The sequence below is a fragment of the Scyliorhinus canicula genome, chromosome 18, assembly GCF_902713615.1.
Source record: "Scyliorhinus canicula chromosome 18, sScyCan1.1, whole genome shotgun sequence".
In the NCBI taxonomy this organism is placed as follows: Eukaryota; Metazoa; Chordata; class Chondrichthyes; order Carcharhiniformes; family Scyliorhinidae; genus Scyliorhinus; species Scyliorhinus canicula.
In genome coordinates this window covers 23,721,697-23,738,977 of record NC_052163.1, presented here as the reverse complement: position 1 = coordinate 23,738,977, position 17,281 = coordinate 23,721,697, and the positions used below count along the sequence as shown (strand labels likewise).

General features: G+C 41.7%; 1 protein-coding gene across 1 annotated transcript in view; it reads right to left on the bottom strand.

Moving 5' to 3' along the window:
* Positions 1–17,281, bottom strand: part of tbc1d16 (TBC1 domain family, member 16) — a 131,721-nt gene that overhangs the window by 61,110 nt on the left and 53,330 nt on the right. Inside the window, exons 3-5 of the mRNA XM_038777204.1 lie at positions 16,378–17,002; positions 7,980–8,189; positions 1,071–1,218 (exon numbers count right to left, since the gene is read on the bottom strand). Of these exons, the coding sequence (XP_038633132.1) occupies positions 1,071–1,218; positions 7,980–8,189; positions 16,378–17,002 (983 nt within the window). The remainder of the gene's footprint in view (positions 1–1,070; positions 1,219–7,979; positions 8,190–16,377; positions 17,003–17,281) is intronic.

Sequence of the window (17,281 nt, the reverse complement as noted above, 5' to 3'; positions counted from 1 at the left end):
GATTGAATCATGAGCACAGACAGACACATACGTTCCAAGAATACCGTAATTTTTGAAGAATTTGATGTGAAAAATATTGTCAGGCCTTTCACTCTGGTGTTGTGATTTCAGGAGTAAAACTATGCACTTCTGCATACATTATCAGTGTTCTGTTTAATGCATTGATTAATTAATTGAAGATGTTGATATTCCCTGTGGCAGATTGGAATGAACATGAGGCATAAATGTTCAGTGGCACCAGCAATGTAATCTCAATTGTCATCCTGTCTGAAGGTCAGATTGGAGGATACAGCTCAACTATGTAACTATCTCCTTTGTAGTGTAGAGCTGACTCAGCTGCCCAGAGACACACCCAAGTAAATATACCTCAGTTTGTAGAACAGTTCCATACATGAGGATATGTAGGCAACCCGCCTCTACTGCAAACATACCTTGATTCCATCCTTCTCAGATCCTCATTTTCCACCTCCAAAACAAAAGGAAGAGAAAGGAGGGAAGACTGACTCAGAAGAATTCCAATGACCTCAGCAAATCACTTTGCAAGCCAGAACCCTTCTTAACTAGAATCTAATGTGCATAGGTCATCATGCAGGGACCAGATTGTTCTGAAAACATAGTTACTGCCAGAGATGTGCTAACTGGTGGTCTGTTACCAGTTTGTGCAAAAGCTGGCTGTGAACAAACTGCTAATTGATTTCTCCAAATGTTTTTACATCCCAAAATGCTTTGCAAACTAGAATAATGCAACTGAATTTTTGTTTTATCTGGATAGAAGATTAAAGGAATATCCAAGGCAGAGGAGGGAAAAAATAATAAAGCTTTCAACTTTCCAACAATATTAAATTCATTTGTCAACAGAATTATCAAGTATTACAGCAAGCATCATCATTTGTAAAATCATTAGGGTAATCTGCATGCGTGCAATAGTGAATTCAAAATCAGTTTCCAGGTAGTTAAATTACCATGAAGTGTATTAGTAGTTTTCAGTGATCCAGAGCAGAATTAGCAGATTGCCTACTCTCAGGCTCAATATAATCATGCAAATGTTTCAGGTCATGTTGATTACATACCTGATCTCTCTGATGGGTCTCAGTGCAATATTTCCATTGCTGAAAAACTTCACTAAGCTTATCAAGACCACCATGGTGAAAATGAAAAATCTTGTACTGACTTTCCCGGCTCGCAATGACTAGTTGTCCACACGTGCACACTTCATCACTAGGGGAATACATTTAAGAAAGAAAAGATTATGTTCTGTATCTGTACACTGGTTCTTTATACCCATTAAGTTGCATGCATATGTTTTAAGGGTAAGGGATGGATGTTCTTATATGCTATGAATGGACTGACATTGTCAAAATATATGAACAGTTTTCCTTTCAATTTCCATGGATTACCAGAGGCAAGTTGATAGAGGCTATTGTTGATGAGTCCACCGAGAACAACATTTTTTTTCAAGCATAATTTTGGACTGGAAATCACAGATTTGAATCAGTATTTGATTGAATATTCAACTAGCTGCATACATTATGAAGCAAAATACGGCAAATGCTGGAAATCGAACAATAAAAGGAAAAGCAGGAAACACGGATCAATAAGTATCTGTGCAGGGCACAGAAAGCCAACATTTGGGCTTTTTGGAAGAAGCATAGGAGTATGAAAGGTTGACTCAGTTCTGTCCACAGGCACTGACAGGCCTGATATGCTTACACATTTATGTTTTAAATGTATTATTTCAGAGCCCCAGCTAACAATAGTTAAGGTTATGCTTCATGCTGCAGTTAAAAATTAATTGTCAATGCTACATTAGCTTGTCTGAGAAATTCTGACTTTTGCAACAATCAAGCTAATAAGTGCAGAAAATAAATATAGGGCAGCACGGTGGCTCAGTGGGTTAGCCCTGTAGCCTCACGGCACTGAGGTCCCAGGTTCGATCCCGGCTCTGAGTCACTGTCCGTGTGGAGTTTGCACATTCTCCCCGTGTTTGCGTGGGTTTCGCCCCCACAACCCAAAGATGTGCAGGGTAGGTGGATTGGCCACTCTAAATTGCCCCTTAATTGGAAAAAATGAATTGGGTACTCTAAATTTATAAAAAAAAAGAAAAGAAAAGAAATATAACTGGGGCAGATGAGTGTCTGACATGCATTCCAAAAAGGAATGCAAGTAATATGAAAAATGCTGTACTGTTCAAGAAATATGCTGAACTCGCAAATTTTCTTAGAATTGATTAAGAGGTGCTCTGTTACTCAGATACCTGTTCGACTTTTTCAGAGGAAATCCAACCTTTCTTCTATTCAGATATTGCTCTGAAGTACCAACTACCAGCAAAATGAACAGAGCACTTAAGAGTTTATTGACTGAGGTGCACATGCAACATTGTACTCCAGAGGCAATTGAAAGAGGTTGTGCAATCTATATTTTTTTCCTAATGAAAGTGCATTTAAACACTTTTGCCCTAATTTATTGAACATTCAACAGAAAACGCTGGCTGCATTTGCAGCCTGTTCGACATTATTTGATTACTTATTTTCTGTTATATGGACAAAATGAGATTTCCAATTTGATGTATAAAGCTGAATATCAAATATTTTAGTGAGCATTCTTATGCTCATGTCTTAGGAAATAACTTTCTTTGCAGCTTTTTATCTTTCTCTGGACTCCAGAAGCAACTAATCTAAAAATTACAATGTTTTTGTTGAATTAAAGTATCTGTTTGTCTGACAAGTACAATTTCTTATTCAATGGAAAATAAAGAGGTCTTATTTGAAATGTACAATAGAAAAAAACTGCAGATGTTGGAAAGCTGAAATAAGTACATAAAATGTTTAAAATACTCGAGCTGGTTAGGCAGCATCTGTGGAGAGATAACAGAGTTAACCTTTTATCATAACATTTCCGATTGATAACAAAGTTATGTCTTTCTCTTAGCTGATACTTCCTGACCTGCTGAGCATTTTAAATGTACTTTTTTCCTTTTTCCCAAACTGGAGAATGAAAGCAGTACTGCTTCTGATCACAGCACAGCCAACCAAAGTATGAATTTACACGAAACAGCAAATCTGCATCATCTAATAATAATATGCTGAAGCCGCAACATAAATGGAACGCCTGCAGACCCTTTGGGGAAATGGATGACTGTTTTTAGTAGTTATGGTCAGGCAGAAGAGGTCAAATGAACTATTTACAGATGTGAAAGGACAGAACTTGTATATTTTAAAAATGGCAAAGAACATTCAGTGCTCAATTGCATTAATTCATATAACAACATGATAGTAATCCCATAGCACAGTGGTGTTATCAGGGGCCCACATTTATATCTTTGAGATCTTATACACCAGCAGAATAACAATCATAATTAGATGTTAATGCATTCAGGTGCCACAAGGGATATGCAAAGTAAGCAAAAGAAGAATAAAGGAAGAAAGATTTTTTTAAAAAATCAATGCACGACTTCAAAGCAAGAATTTGGCATTTCCTTAGTCAGACTGGAATTTAATATATATTAAAATTACATAAAGTAATCCATTCCAAACCACCTAATGTCAATATGAATTTGACAATTATATATATATACACATATTTAATGTTGCATTAAGTCCAATTCCTTGGTTAAGTGGATAAATAGTTTATTTAAATACACATTAAAAAGAAATAATTACAAGAATTAACACTTCCAAATTACATTACATTCCTTTCACTTCAAAGAAACCTCAACATAATAATTTTATATCCATAATAAAAATGATAAAATCGCCTGCATCAAATTTAGCAAACTAATTTTCTTAAAGATTGCATTCATCTTGCTTCTTTAGGTGGCTAAAGCAGTTTCCTGTTGGTTCATTCTGTTTGGATACTGGGCCAGATCCCAACATATGTTCAGATACTGGACAGAACCGCAAACAATTTTTTAAAAATTTGTAAAACTGTGAGGAAAGGATCCTTCACCCCAGGAGTGATGACTCTGACCATAAAGTTACTTATATGTTCAAACAAACTTTAAATTAAACACAGAAGTAACCCTATTAACATCAAATAAATAGTTTTACAAGTATCAGTTAAGCAGTTCTCAAACACAAAGGAAAACGTACACTTACTATCTGTACCGGCTAACTCCAATTAAGCAACCCAATACAGTTCAAATGCCACTTAGTTAACAAACAGATTATTTTCTGAGCTGTGTCAAGACTTTTGGGGAGATCGACCCTTTCCAGGAAGAGATTCAGTACACTTCTGCTCAACCCAACAGCACTTGGCAAAACTGCTGTTCAACTTAAAATCCTATTAACAAACTGCAAAATTACAGACAGCCCTGGCTCCTCTCATTAATTACACCATCTGTATCCCATGAAGATGTCACATGATCTGCTTAGCCAAAGGACTAAAATAACCCCTCATAAACTATCTACTCTGCAGGGAATCTTCAGCCTCTAACAAAATCCCATTAGATAGTTATCTGTAATCAAGTAAGCAGTTGAAATGACTATCGAGTCAGCACCGACCCTCTGAAACAGCACCCTACCTAGGCCCACTCACCCACCCTATCGCTGTAACCCCACACAACCTGCATATCTTTTCACACTAAAGGGGAAATTTAGCATGGCCAATCCATCTAACCTGCACATCTTTGGCCTTCGCGAGAAAACCACAGCACCCGGCAGAAACTCTTGCAGATACGGGGAGAAAGTGCAAACTCTACGCAGATAGCCACCCAAGATCGAAATTGAACCCAGCTCCGTGGCGCTGTGAAACAGCAGTATTAAACGCTGTGCTACCCACTTCTCAATGAGTCTTGACTCTTTCCTCGGTTTCTCATTTTAAGTAAAAGTCTGTGCCTAATCTCAGTTGTTAACCAATGATGGCACAGTGAAAGTTAACAAGTTATCCGTTTTGCGAGAAAAAATAAGTCAAAAATAAGTAATAGATGAAACTGGAATCCAAACAAATTTTCTGATTAGGATCAGAATCCTTATTTCCGAATCTCATCAGACAAAAAAAGACGCACTTACCTTTCTCCGATTTTTCGGTGTAATCTTCTAATGGAGGATCCTCCAGAACTCAGTCAGCACTGGAAACCTCAGAGACATCAGCTAAGGGAATTTCCATAAAAACCACAAATTTCTTATTGGCACTAGTTGCCATACTCCAGTAAGTAAAGAGTTTACATATCCTAAAGCTTCTTTTAAAAGCTACTGAGAGAAGGCAAGTGTGTGAGGAGGTAGGGTAGGTGAGGTAAATGGATAAGGGGTGGGGGTGGTGAGGTAACAGAGTAGGGCAAGCAAAGAGGTCAGGTGGGAGGTGGGTAGGGTAGAACCTGAGTGAGGTTGTAGGTTGGTGTTATGAGCCACGCTGATGTGAAATGAGAGGGTATCCCAAAGCCCTGAAGGATAACTTGGAACACTGTTTCGAAGTGGTATATTTGTTTTTTCTGGTATAATGTGAGGAATCGTGTACAACCCAGTGAGGAACAGTCCAGTTATTGTGTGAAAAATTAATAAGGAATATTTATTCATTAAAAAGACAAATACACACACCCGACAAAAAGGACGATAATATGCTATGACACTTAAGTATACTAATGACTATCCCACAGAATTTTACATGAAACTATCCCTTGGTCCCCAACTACCAAGTTTGTCTGGGCTGGATTCTCCGATTCTGGGGCTATGTCCCCACGTTGGCGTGGGAACGGTGGCGTTTACGCCTGAAAAACTGGGGCAAAACAGCTTCACCCCGTTTTGTTGGGGGCCAGCAGGACGGCAGCGCAGAGCACCCGGCTCTAGCTGCTGATATGCCCCGGAGAATTGCCGGGTCCGTGGCCACGCATGCGCAAGGCAGCGGCCTGCAGCGGCCACGCCGTGCAACATGGCGGTGGCCGCCGGCGGACCCACAAAATAGTCTCCCCCTTCAGCCGGCTTGCGAGCCCAGGACCACCCCACCACAGTGCCCCAGTCCCGAATAACGTCCCCCCGCCTGAGGATCAGCCCTCCCCCGACTTTGGCGGCACTGGACTGAATCCGCAGCTGCCACGCTGAGTTCCCGACGGGTGAGACCGCACGCGACCCTCTCCTTTGGTAACTCAGCCAGTCGGGGGCGGAGCATCGGGGGCAGGCAATATCCTGAGCCCGTCGATACGCGGCACGGCATAATCCTAGAGCATGCCGCTTTGGAGTGGGTGGAGAATTGAGAATGTACCGCCACCCCGATTTGGTCTGGAACATGGATTTTCCGGCCGTTCGTCGAATGAGATTTCGGAGTCAGCGACCGGAGAATCCAGCCTTTGAACTCTGAGACGCCCCTTTTCCCAAACAACATCCAATTTTAAGTAACTTTACGTGTCAAAACCACCAAACTAATTACCACAACTAGGTTAAGGTGGCCACATCTAGGAAATAGTCTTTAGGTTCAACGAAGGTGGAAAATAGCTGCTTCTTTCGCAAGACTATATTTGCAACTTGATTCAGTTCTGATGTTAGCTGTCTCTCTCACTCTAGTTAGGATTCTACAATTATACTGTTCTAGTCCCTTTGATGTTAGTCACCCTGTGGAGTTGGCTTTTGGAAGATACGTGTCCATTTGTTTATCTTCCTACTTTGAAGTTCCCACCTCTAGAGCCCCATTGTTTGCTCTGAAACACATATAAGATACTTGTTTTCAACTGACAGGCAAATTTGCATCTCAATTTCTCCAGGCACCTGCCTCTACTCAACTCCGTTTTTACTTTGCTTTTTAATCTCAATTTTTCCGCAATTCTTACCAGCTGGCAGGTGGGTAAGGTGGTAGGTGGCTAGTGTGGCAGGTGGGTGAGGTGGATAAGGGTGGGTCAGGTGATAGTTAAGCCATGGGCTAATCAGGTTGGGTGAGGTTGGCTAGTCAGGTTAAGTGAGGGGGAAGAGTCATCGCAAGGTGAGGGGTGAATGTCATGTGGCGAGATTGGGTCAGGTGGTGGGGGCTAGTCAGGTCGAATCAGGGAGCAATGGGGAATTCAGTGAGTCAGGGAGGGAGGTGTCGAGTTGAGGGGTCCAAGGAAGTGTGGGGGGAGTGGGTCAGTTGTATGGTAATCCTGGATTCAGACAACGATCTTTCAGTCTAACATTGCATGGGCAACCATTCAGGTAAGTAAATCGGAATCGTCCAAAGTCTCGCATTTTAACTCGGAGTTAGAAACCATTTCAGAGGGTCCTGGGAGCAGGGGAACTGTATTCTTTAAAAAAAAACTTGTGGCATTTAGCTGTACTCAAAGAAAGGATAATGGCAGATTCAAAGCATACAATGACAATTTTAATTTCAATTATTGTTCCTGCAGAAGTCTGCTATGCCAGTAAGAAACTGGTTTAGAGCTCCATTATTGAATTTCATGTGACTAGTTTAATCCAGATTGAATCACTGCAGGTTAAACCATCAAGAGAACAAAGATCAGTGCCATTCTTGTATTTGGTATGCAAAATTCTGTTTCAGACATTATCCACATCTAGGATAGAACAATTTTTTTTAAATTAAAAAGAACCCTCTCTATAAAAACTGAAATTCATTATTAATCTGAAGGAAACTTCTCTCCAAAGTATAAACCTTTCCAATATAATAATCTCAAACACAAAGTGAATTAGAACTGAGCTATGGACCAGTTTAATGTGAAGGTTCAAGCACAATTCTTCAAGTAACAACTATCTCATCAACTGCATTATTAAATCTGACACAGTAATATTAATAATATGAAATACAATATATTACAATAGGTTCAGACATGCAGGTTTTACCACACCTTTCTGCAGCAAAGACAGTAGCATCTTCCTTATCAGAACTATCAACTCCATAGAGAATGTTGGAGTCATTCCAGATTATCAAAACAGGGCTACAGAAAGTATTGTTTAGTTAGACCGTCTGAAACATCTCTTTATAAATGAATAATTCATATGGGAGGGAGAAAGAAAGAAATCATAAATGGAGAAATTCCTGATATTAAAGGGAGCTAGATTTCTAACCTGAAAAAAAGGCGCAGTGATCGCATTTGGCCCAAATCAACTCTAAAAACACCATAGAGTTGCTCAAGTGCCAACACCTTCTGCTGCTCTTCCCATTTTGTGTTGTGCGGTTGTGTATAATTCTCAGAAAACTGCAAAGTGTACTGTGCATCAGAAGAGTGGTCTGAGATGGAGCTCGCCAAATTAGCCATATGTTCTTCACACATCTCTCTGCATAATGAGGAAAAAGGGGAAAGAAAGTGATTAAAGTATATTTTCTACAATTAAATTAGAGTGGAAAATATTTTAGTTGGGAAACTTAAACAATGACTTTGAATTTACCACTTGTCACTGAATTACCTTATCTACAGTAATGATTTTAAAATTTAATTCTTAAATTTGACAACATCAAACATTCACTGCCATTTTAAAATCATTATGTGGAGATGCCGGCGTTTTAAAATCAAATTGTTCATTTAAAAACAGCCAGTTATATCATTAAGGTCTTTTTAAAAAGTCAAACATTAACCTAAACAAAATTCAATGGAAATGGACCACAACTCGATCATTGGATGAACGGTGGAACAAGCACATACTAAAGTCACCAGTATAAAAGCAAACTACAGCTGGTGCCAGAAATATTAAATTGAAACAGAAAATGCTGGAAAATCTCAGGTCAGGCTGCATCTGTAAAGAGAGAAACATAGTTAACATTTGACGTTGATGACCTTTTGTCAGGTTGTCAGGTAATCTGATGAAAGGCCATCAATCTGAAATGCAAACTGTTTCTCTCTCCACAGATGCTGTCTGACCTGAGTATTTCAAGCATTTTCTGTTTTTAGTATTAAACTTACTGATAATGCTTTATTATAGAAGACATGTTCTCTACATTCCTTAATGTAATTTGAGCTTCCCAATTTATAATTAGACCTCAAAGACAAGGGATCTTTTACTGCATATGCTGAAAGGTCATTCAGTGCAATACATTTTCCAACAGTGAAGATAAGAGTGATACCAGCTCTTTAACAGAAGACTGAGTGTGCAGCGAGTTACATATTTGAACACATACAAATAAGTTTGCCAAATGCTGGATAGATGTGAAATAATACAGAATAAGAGAAATTTTAAAATTAAATACAAGTTAGAAATGTAGTAGAATTTTGGAATGGAATGCTGGAAAGTACAGAATGTATTCCAGGTCCCTAAATGAAGTATATTAAGCCAGATTGCTGGAACACAGAAACATATCCTTGCATATCTAGTTCCTGATCTTGATCAGGTCACGAGAGAAAGGTGGAGTGGAGGTACCGTGCTTGCCTGCAACTCTTTGGGAGGTGAAGACTAAGCTTATTTGTATGTAGTCGCAAACAGTCAGTAACAGTACAGCATAGTCCTGGCAGTGTAGCTTAATCACTTGAACATTGTGTGCCAATGTTGGTGTGGATGGCTCAGGTCCAGGAGGTTGGGGGAAGGGGCAAGAGAGAAAAGGGGGAAAGAGCTAGAAATATATTCTGATAATTGTAGTCAACTAGGAAAAACACACCATATTCATAATGTATGTGTCACCTAGCTAAAGTGTATTACTTCTCACATATCAATTTTTAACAGTATTAATTGCTTAAATTAATCACTTTACAGAAGCACGAAAGCTTTCGTGTGCATAACTTAATAGAACAACAGAGTGCTCAAGGGTATTTTGCCTAACCTTATATCATTAAATAGTTCCAATCTTGGACCCAAAGCTTTGACACCTGAAATGTCCCTCTGGGTGATGCAGTCATAGCAAAGGTATGTGAGCTGTCGTATACCAATTCAGTCTCAGGAGTACTGCTTTACAGCTGACAAGAGAACCCTGATTAGCTAAATAATATAACAAAGCTTAAGGGACATCACAATGCAACAAAGTAGCTGCCTCAATGGATTACTTGTTGCCATGGGACTATATCTTCCAATGAATTACTGACAAGTAGTCAAAAATATGTTTTGTAAGCTTCCAATGGAAAATAAACTTTAATGCAGCTGATACTTAAAATAGAGCCTGGCTACTAAAGAGCATTTTCATATTAGTTCAGCTAATACAGTTTCATATCTACATGACAATCTGCAAATAGAGATGTGTGTGCAACACTTCAAACAGCAATCTTGGCAATTACAGTGAAATCCAATAGCCATAACACCAAAATAATTCCTTCACTACCCTGTTCAGCATCACAACACAGCATCAAATGACCACACCTATCCACAAAATAAGCTACATTTGATATACAAATACACCTAAAATAGTCACAGCTCAACTATGTGTAAATTGTCCTGTACCATGCAAATGGTTCTCAACCTATCTTTATTATGCAAGATGTGTATCTATCTTTATTATGCAAGATGTATACAACACTTCATTTTCCTTGTACAACTTCCCCATTGAACATTTTGTGCAGCATTTACTTTCTCAGACAAGCTTGCTTTCTTCCACTTCATACGATTTTTCTCCATTAATTTCAACTTTCCATGCACCGAATAACATTCCACAACAGAAAGAATTTCCAAAATGTCGAACCATTTCATAGAATCATAGAATCCCTACAGTGCAGAAGGAGGCCATTCAGCCTATCAAGTCTGCTCTGACCCCCACCTACCCAAAAGAGCAGCCCACCCAGGCCCACAATCCCCGCCCTATCCCCTTAAACCCACCTAACCATTGGACACTAAGGGCAATTTAGCATGGCCAATCCATCTAACCTGCACAGCTTTGGACTGTGGGAGGGAACTGGAGCACCCGGAGAATGACACTGGGAGAATCAAGTCACCAAGGCCGGAATTGAACCTGGGTCCTTGGTGCTGTGAAGCAGCAGTGCTAACCACTGTGCCACCCACTGTGCCACCTCATTTCTCATCACTACATTAAAAAAAAACAAGGTTTATCATCTGTACTTCAGTCACAACAGGAAGTGATGAAGTAGTCAATGGAAAATTCTGTTATTAAAAGCAATTTCCAGATAATTATAGTGAATTACATTTTGATATACCTTCACTATTCAGGACCACCTTCTGTGAGGTGATATCTTAATTACATCAAAATGGCGTTCCTCTGCTTTATTTGAAAATGGGTTACCACACTTTCCTAAATTGTGCAGTAATCTGGGATATTTTGAACATTTAGAAAGTCAGAATGCTTTGGAGGTGGGGAGAAGAGAGAGAATCCTCATTTGCTGATAGAATGTCAAACACATGCTTAACTTGGAAACCTTTATTTACAGCAAGTGTGTTAAATTCCCAACTGTGTCTTCACTTATATATGACAGCTCACTTGAATTATCAACAATTTGGAGTCAATCCTTTGGTATTAGTATGGAAATACCAGATAGTTACAGGTTTTGAGTGACATTTGATCGAATGCCAGCAGTTGAAAACAGAGATTTAGTTTGAATTTGTTTTATTCATTCATGATATGTGGGTGTCGCTGGCTATGCCAGCATTTATTGTCCACCCCCAATTGCCCTTGAGAAGGTGGTGCTGAGCTGCCTTCTTGGACTGTGGCAGGGAATGGTTCAAGAAAGTAGATCCCCACCACATTCTCAAGCGCAATTAGCAATGGGCAACAAAAGCTGGCTGAGACAGCAACATTGACACAGCCTATGAGCGAATAAAAAAAAACACTCAACTACATCTCCATTTTCAACAGATAGAATTCTACCAATTCAAGATTTTATCAAACGCATGGCCAAAATTTCCATTAAAACATTTTTGAAATGATTGAGTTAAAGCCATGCACTGTAAAGGGGGCATCGGACATACCAAACGTCGGCACACAATAACAAGAACAACCTGCATTTGTACAGCATGTTTAACATAATAAAGCATCCCACTGGCTGCATCAGGGCTTTGATACAAAATGTGTCACCATGCCACATAAAGAGATCTTACGATTGGTGACCAGAAGTTTGATTAAAGAGTTAGATTTTAACAAGTTTTTTAACGAGGAAGAGAGAGGGGTAAACAGGTTGAAAATGAGAATTCCAGAGCAGCTGAAGGTAAGGTCACCAATTCTAGGGTCAGGATGGACATGGGGCAGGATGAATGCAGGATGGACAAGCGGCCAGAGTTGCAGGAAGGCAGAACTCAGAGGATTGTAGGGCTGGAGTACGTTAAAGAGATAGAGAGGAGTAAAGTCATGGAGAGATTTAAACACAAGAATGAGAAAGTTAAATTCGAGGGATTAATGGAATGGGTGTCAATGTAGATCAGCGAGCATGGTGGGTGTGGTGAAAACGGGACATGGTACAGGTTAGGTTAAAGTCTGCAAAGCTTAGGATGGGCTCATGCTTACGTAGGGCCAAGAGTCAAGATCGGAGTTCAGTCAGGAGAGCATTGGAATAGTCGAGTCTGGCGGACACAAAGAATAGATGAGGGCTTCAGCAGCAGGTGGTTAAGGCAGGAGGCAGATAAAGTTACAGTCGATGGAGATATGGGGCTTGAATCTCAACTCAAGGCTAAATACTTTGAAGAGTTAGTAAATAGTCTGGTTCATCCAAAACCTGTGACATAGAATCAATGACTTAGGAACAGTGTTTTTCACAGAAGCTGAAGACATAGGCTTTGGTCTTCTCAATGTATAATTGGAGTAGATTTTGTCTCATCCAAGATTGGACTGCGGATAAGCAGTCTGACAAGAGGTAATGAAGGGATTGAGAGACTTTGATAAAGTTAGTGTACATGCAGAATTGGAAATTGTAGTCTGAAGGGGCTGGTTTAACACAGGGCTAAATCGCTGGCTTTTAAAGCAGACCAAGGCAGGCCAGCAGCACGGGTCAATTCCCGTACCAGCCTCCCCGAACAGGCGCCGGAACGACTAGGGGCTTTTCACAGTAACTTTATTTGAAGCCTACTTGTTACAATAAGTTATTTTCATTTCATTTTGTCATCAATGTGCAGGATGTAAATCAGAAATAGTGAGGTCAAGGATAGAGCCTTTTCAGCAAGAACGTATTAGAGAGCAACATACATAGAAACATACATAGAAAATAGGAGGAGGAGGCCATTTGGCCCTTCGAGTCTGCTCTGCCACTCATTATGATCATGGTTGATCATCAAATTCAATGCCCTGATCCCACCTCTTCCCCCCCCCCATATCTCTTGATTCCTTTAGCCCCAAGAGCTATATCTAATTCCTTATTGAAACAACACAAGGTTTTGACCTCACCTATTTTCTGTGGCAGTGAATTCCACAGATTCACCACGCTCTGGATGAAGATATTTCTCGTCACCTCAGGCCTAAAAGGTTTACCCCTTATTCTCAAACTATGATCCCTAGTTCTGGACTCCTCCATCTCACAATCCTATGCGCTTTATCTGTACATAGTAATTTGCTGTGTGTGACCTTGTCAAAAGCCTTCTGAAAGTCTAAATAGACCACAGAAGCAAGCAACCTGTTTCTTTACTCCAGCCTTTCTTTCCCAAAAATGGGCAATCCTTCAACCTGCCTCAGCCAGTGACTTAACAAATTTAGGGATCGCCCCTTCATTTCCTTGTTTTCCATGCTTCTTCTTCCCCAATACATATTGGCTCGCTTTTTAGCTTCAGCTCTGGGAACATCAGACTGACTAAATCTCTTGTCTATCAGAATCAGAATAAATATTCAGTTCAGAAGGCCATACAGGCGGGTAAAGCCCCGTGGCCGGATGGGTACCCAGTGGAGTTTTATAAACAGTTCTCTGGGATATTGGGGCCAGTGTTGATGAGGATGTTCAATGAGTCAAGGGAAAGAGGGGTGCTGCCCCCGCAATGTCACAGGCCACGATTTCGCTGATTCTGAAGCGGGACAAGAACCCGGAGCTGTGTGGGTCCTACAGGCCGATATCCCTGTTGAATGTGGACGCCAAACTGCTGGCCAAAATTTTGTCCTCCAGGATTGAGGATGGTGTTCCGGACGTTGTTGGGGAGGACCAGACGGGGTTTGTTAAGGGTAGGCAGTTGGTGGCCAATGTAAGAAGGTTGTTAAATGTGATCATGATGCCCCCGGAAGGTAGGAAGGTGGAGGTAGTGATCGCAATGGATGCAGAAAAGGCTTTTGATCGGGTAGAAGGGGATTATCTGTGGGGAGGTACTGGGACGGTTCAGATTTGGGCGGGGCTTTATTGACTGGGTCAGGTTGCTGTATCAGGCTCCTGTGGCAAGTGTACAGACAAATAGGACAACACCGGAGTGTTTTAGACTGCACCGGGGGACGAGACAGGAATGACCCCTCTCCCCACTGTTGTTAGCGCCAGCTATAGAGACATTTCCAATTTCGCTGAGAGCCTCAAGGGGCTGGTCTGGGGGCGGGGGGGGGGGGGGGGGGGGGGGGGGGGAGGAGGAGATGAAACACAGAGTTTCGCTCTATGCGGACGACCTACTCCTGTATGTATCGGACCTATTAGTTGGGATGGAAATAATCATGAGGATTCTAGGGGAATTTGGCCGGCTTTCGGGGTATGAGCTAAATATGGGGAAAAGTGAGATGTTTGTGATCCAGACAAGGGGACAGGAGAGGTGATTGTGGGAGCTGCCGTTTAGATTAGTAGGGGGAAGCTTTAGGTATCTAGGCATTCAAGTGGCGCGGGAATGGCACCGGCTGCATAAATTAAATCTGGCCCGGCTAGTAGACCAAATGAAGGACGATTTTCTGAGATGAGACGAGCTCCCATTGTCATTAGCTGGGAAGGTGCACACGGTGAAGATGATGATCCTCCCGAGATTCCTGTTCATGTTTCAATGTATCCTCATCTTATTCCACGGTCCTTTTTTAAACGGGTCAACAAAGTGATCTCTGGCTTTGTTTGGGCGGTCAAGACCCCACAGGTAAGCAAGGTAATGTTTGAGCGGAGTCGGGGAGAGGGCGGGCTGGCACTGCCCAATTTTAGTAACTATTACTGGGAAGTGAATATAGCCATGATCAGGAAGTGGGTGTTGGGGGAAGGGTCGGCATGGGAGCATATGGAGGCAGCTTTATGCAAGGGCACCAGTTTGGGGGCGTTGGTAACTGCGCCTCTGCCGTTCCCGCCGGCACGGTACTCCACCAGCCCCGTGGTGGTGGCGGCCCTGTGAGTCTGGGGGCAATGGAGGAGACGTGGGAGCATCGGTCTGGTCCCCAATCTGTAATAATCACCTGTTTGCCCCGGGAAGTATGGATGGGGGGGTTCTGGATATGGCGGAGAGCAGGGATTGAGAGGATGGGGATATGTTTATAGAGGGGAGCTTTCTGGGTATGAGGGCGCTGGAGGAGAAGTTTGGTTGGCAAGGGAAAACAAATTCAGGTATCTGCAAGTGCGAGACTTCCTATGTAAACAGGTGTCAACCTTCCTGCTCCTACCACTAAGGGGAATACAGGACAGGGTAGATTCCAGAGAGTGGGTAGGAGAAGGGAGCGTCTCCAACATTTACAAGGAACATATGGGGTCAGAGGAGACGCAGACCGAGGAGCTGAAGCGCAAGTGGGAGGAGGAGCTGGGAGGAGAGATGCAGGATGGTCTATGGGCGGATGCGTTGAGTAGAGTCAACGTGTCCATAACATGTGCCAGGCTCAGCCTGATACAATTGGAGGTCGTTCACTGGACTCACATGACAGTGGCCCGGATGAGCAGATTCTTTGGGGTGGAAGACACGTGTGCAAAATGTGCGGGAGGACCAGCAAACCATGTCCACATGTTCTGGGAATGTCCGAAGCTTGGTGGATTTTGGCAGGGATTTGCAGATATAATGTCCACGGTGTTAAAAACAAGGGTGGCACTGTGTCCAGAGGTGGTGATTTTCGGGGTGTTGGAAGATCTGGGAATCCAGGAGGAGAAAGAGGCAGACGTTCTGGTCTTTGCTTCCCTGGTAGCCCGGAGACGGATACTATTAGCTTGGAGGGACTCAAAGCACCCGAAGTCGGAGACCTGGCTATTGGACATGGCTAGCTTTCTCTGTTTGGAGAAAATCAAGTTTGCCTTGAGAGGGTCACTGTTAGGGTTCGCCTGGAGGTGGCAACCGTTCGTCGACTTCTTCACGGAAAAGTAATCGTCAGCAGAAACAGGGTGGGGAGGGGGCTAGTTTAGCTTAGAATAGGAGGTTAACAAAGGTAAGGGAGGGAGACGGCTTTTGCACTATGTTTATAGTTTCATGTACATTGTTTATTGTGCTGTTGTTATAATACCAAAAAAAACCTCAATAAAATGTTTATAAAAAAAGAATAAATATTCAGTTATTTCATGCCATCTTATGTAGTTTTTTCATACTTGTATGTGATCTTGTATTGATAGCCACAGCCCTGCTTCACCTATAAGTGTGTCATTCCCAAGTTTGTTAAGCGATAGTTATTATTATCTTTATTTAGTGATAGAAGTTCTTCAATATGGTATTTCAAAACTAACAGTGAGATCTTTAACAGAACATCCAGCACTGGTACCTGCTTTCTGCATCAAGAAACACAGATCTGCTGCTTTCTGCCATAGGGTCACCAATTGGAGACAGACATAATGGAGACGAGAATGTATCAGAATCCGAGCCAATGGTGCTGTCCCTGCTGACATCCTCCGTATTTAGATCATATGATGCTTCATCTTCTTGCTCCCTTTTCAAATTAGCCTCGTTCTGACTTTCTGCAGAAACCTCTGGGTCTTTCTGGTTGTCCTGGCAGGTCATTGCTGAAGACCTTTCTGAGTCACTGTGAGCTTGCTGTAGTGCACCGTGGGAAATCTGCAATGTAAGGGAATGTGGTGATGCGTTCTGCTCTGTCCCTGGTGAGCCAATATGCATGGAGTTAGTCATGCTTTCCGATACAGTTATTATCTCATCATCCTCAGGTGGAACCAATTCTTGTTTTTGTCCTGTAGTGCTCAAAGGTTGATGTACAACAGGCGCACGTACATGCCTGTATCTCCTACGTTGTACCTTCCGCACAGGAGAACTTTCAGGTGTGATGTATCTTAAAGCCTCTTCATCCTGTCGTTGGATTCGGGTATTTGGGATCCAGGTGACAATTAGTGTTGTTCCCAGTAATTCATCCTTTTCCAAATGTATGCATAAATATCCTGGATTTGAAGGAGGGGGGAGGAAAGAAGAGAAGCCAAGGAAAATAAGTTATTTTAAGTGAAAGGAAAAAGCAGAAAGACATGAAATATCATTACACAATAAAATACTCACATACACAATAAATACAAACTTAATTCAGTTCAATATTTATAGTCTTCCCTCAAGTAGAAACATTTTCTTCACGCCCACCACACCAAGTCCCTAGACCTCTAATACCTCCATTAGGTCAGCACAATCACCTCCAGAGAGAAGGAGCCCAGCTTCTTCAAACTCCCCCG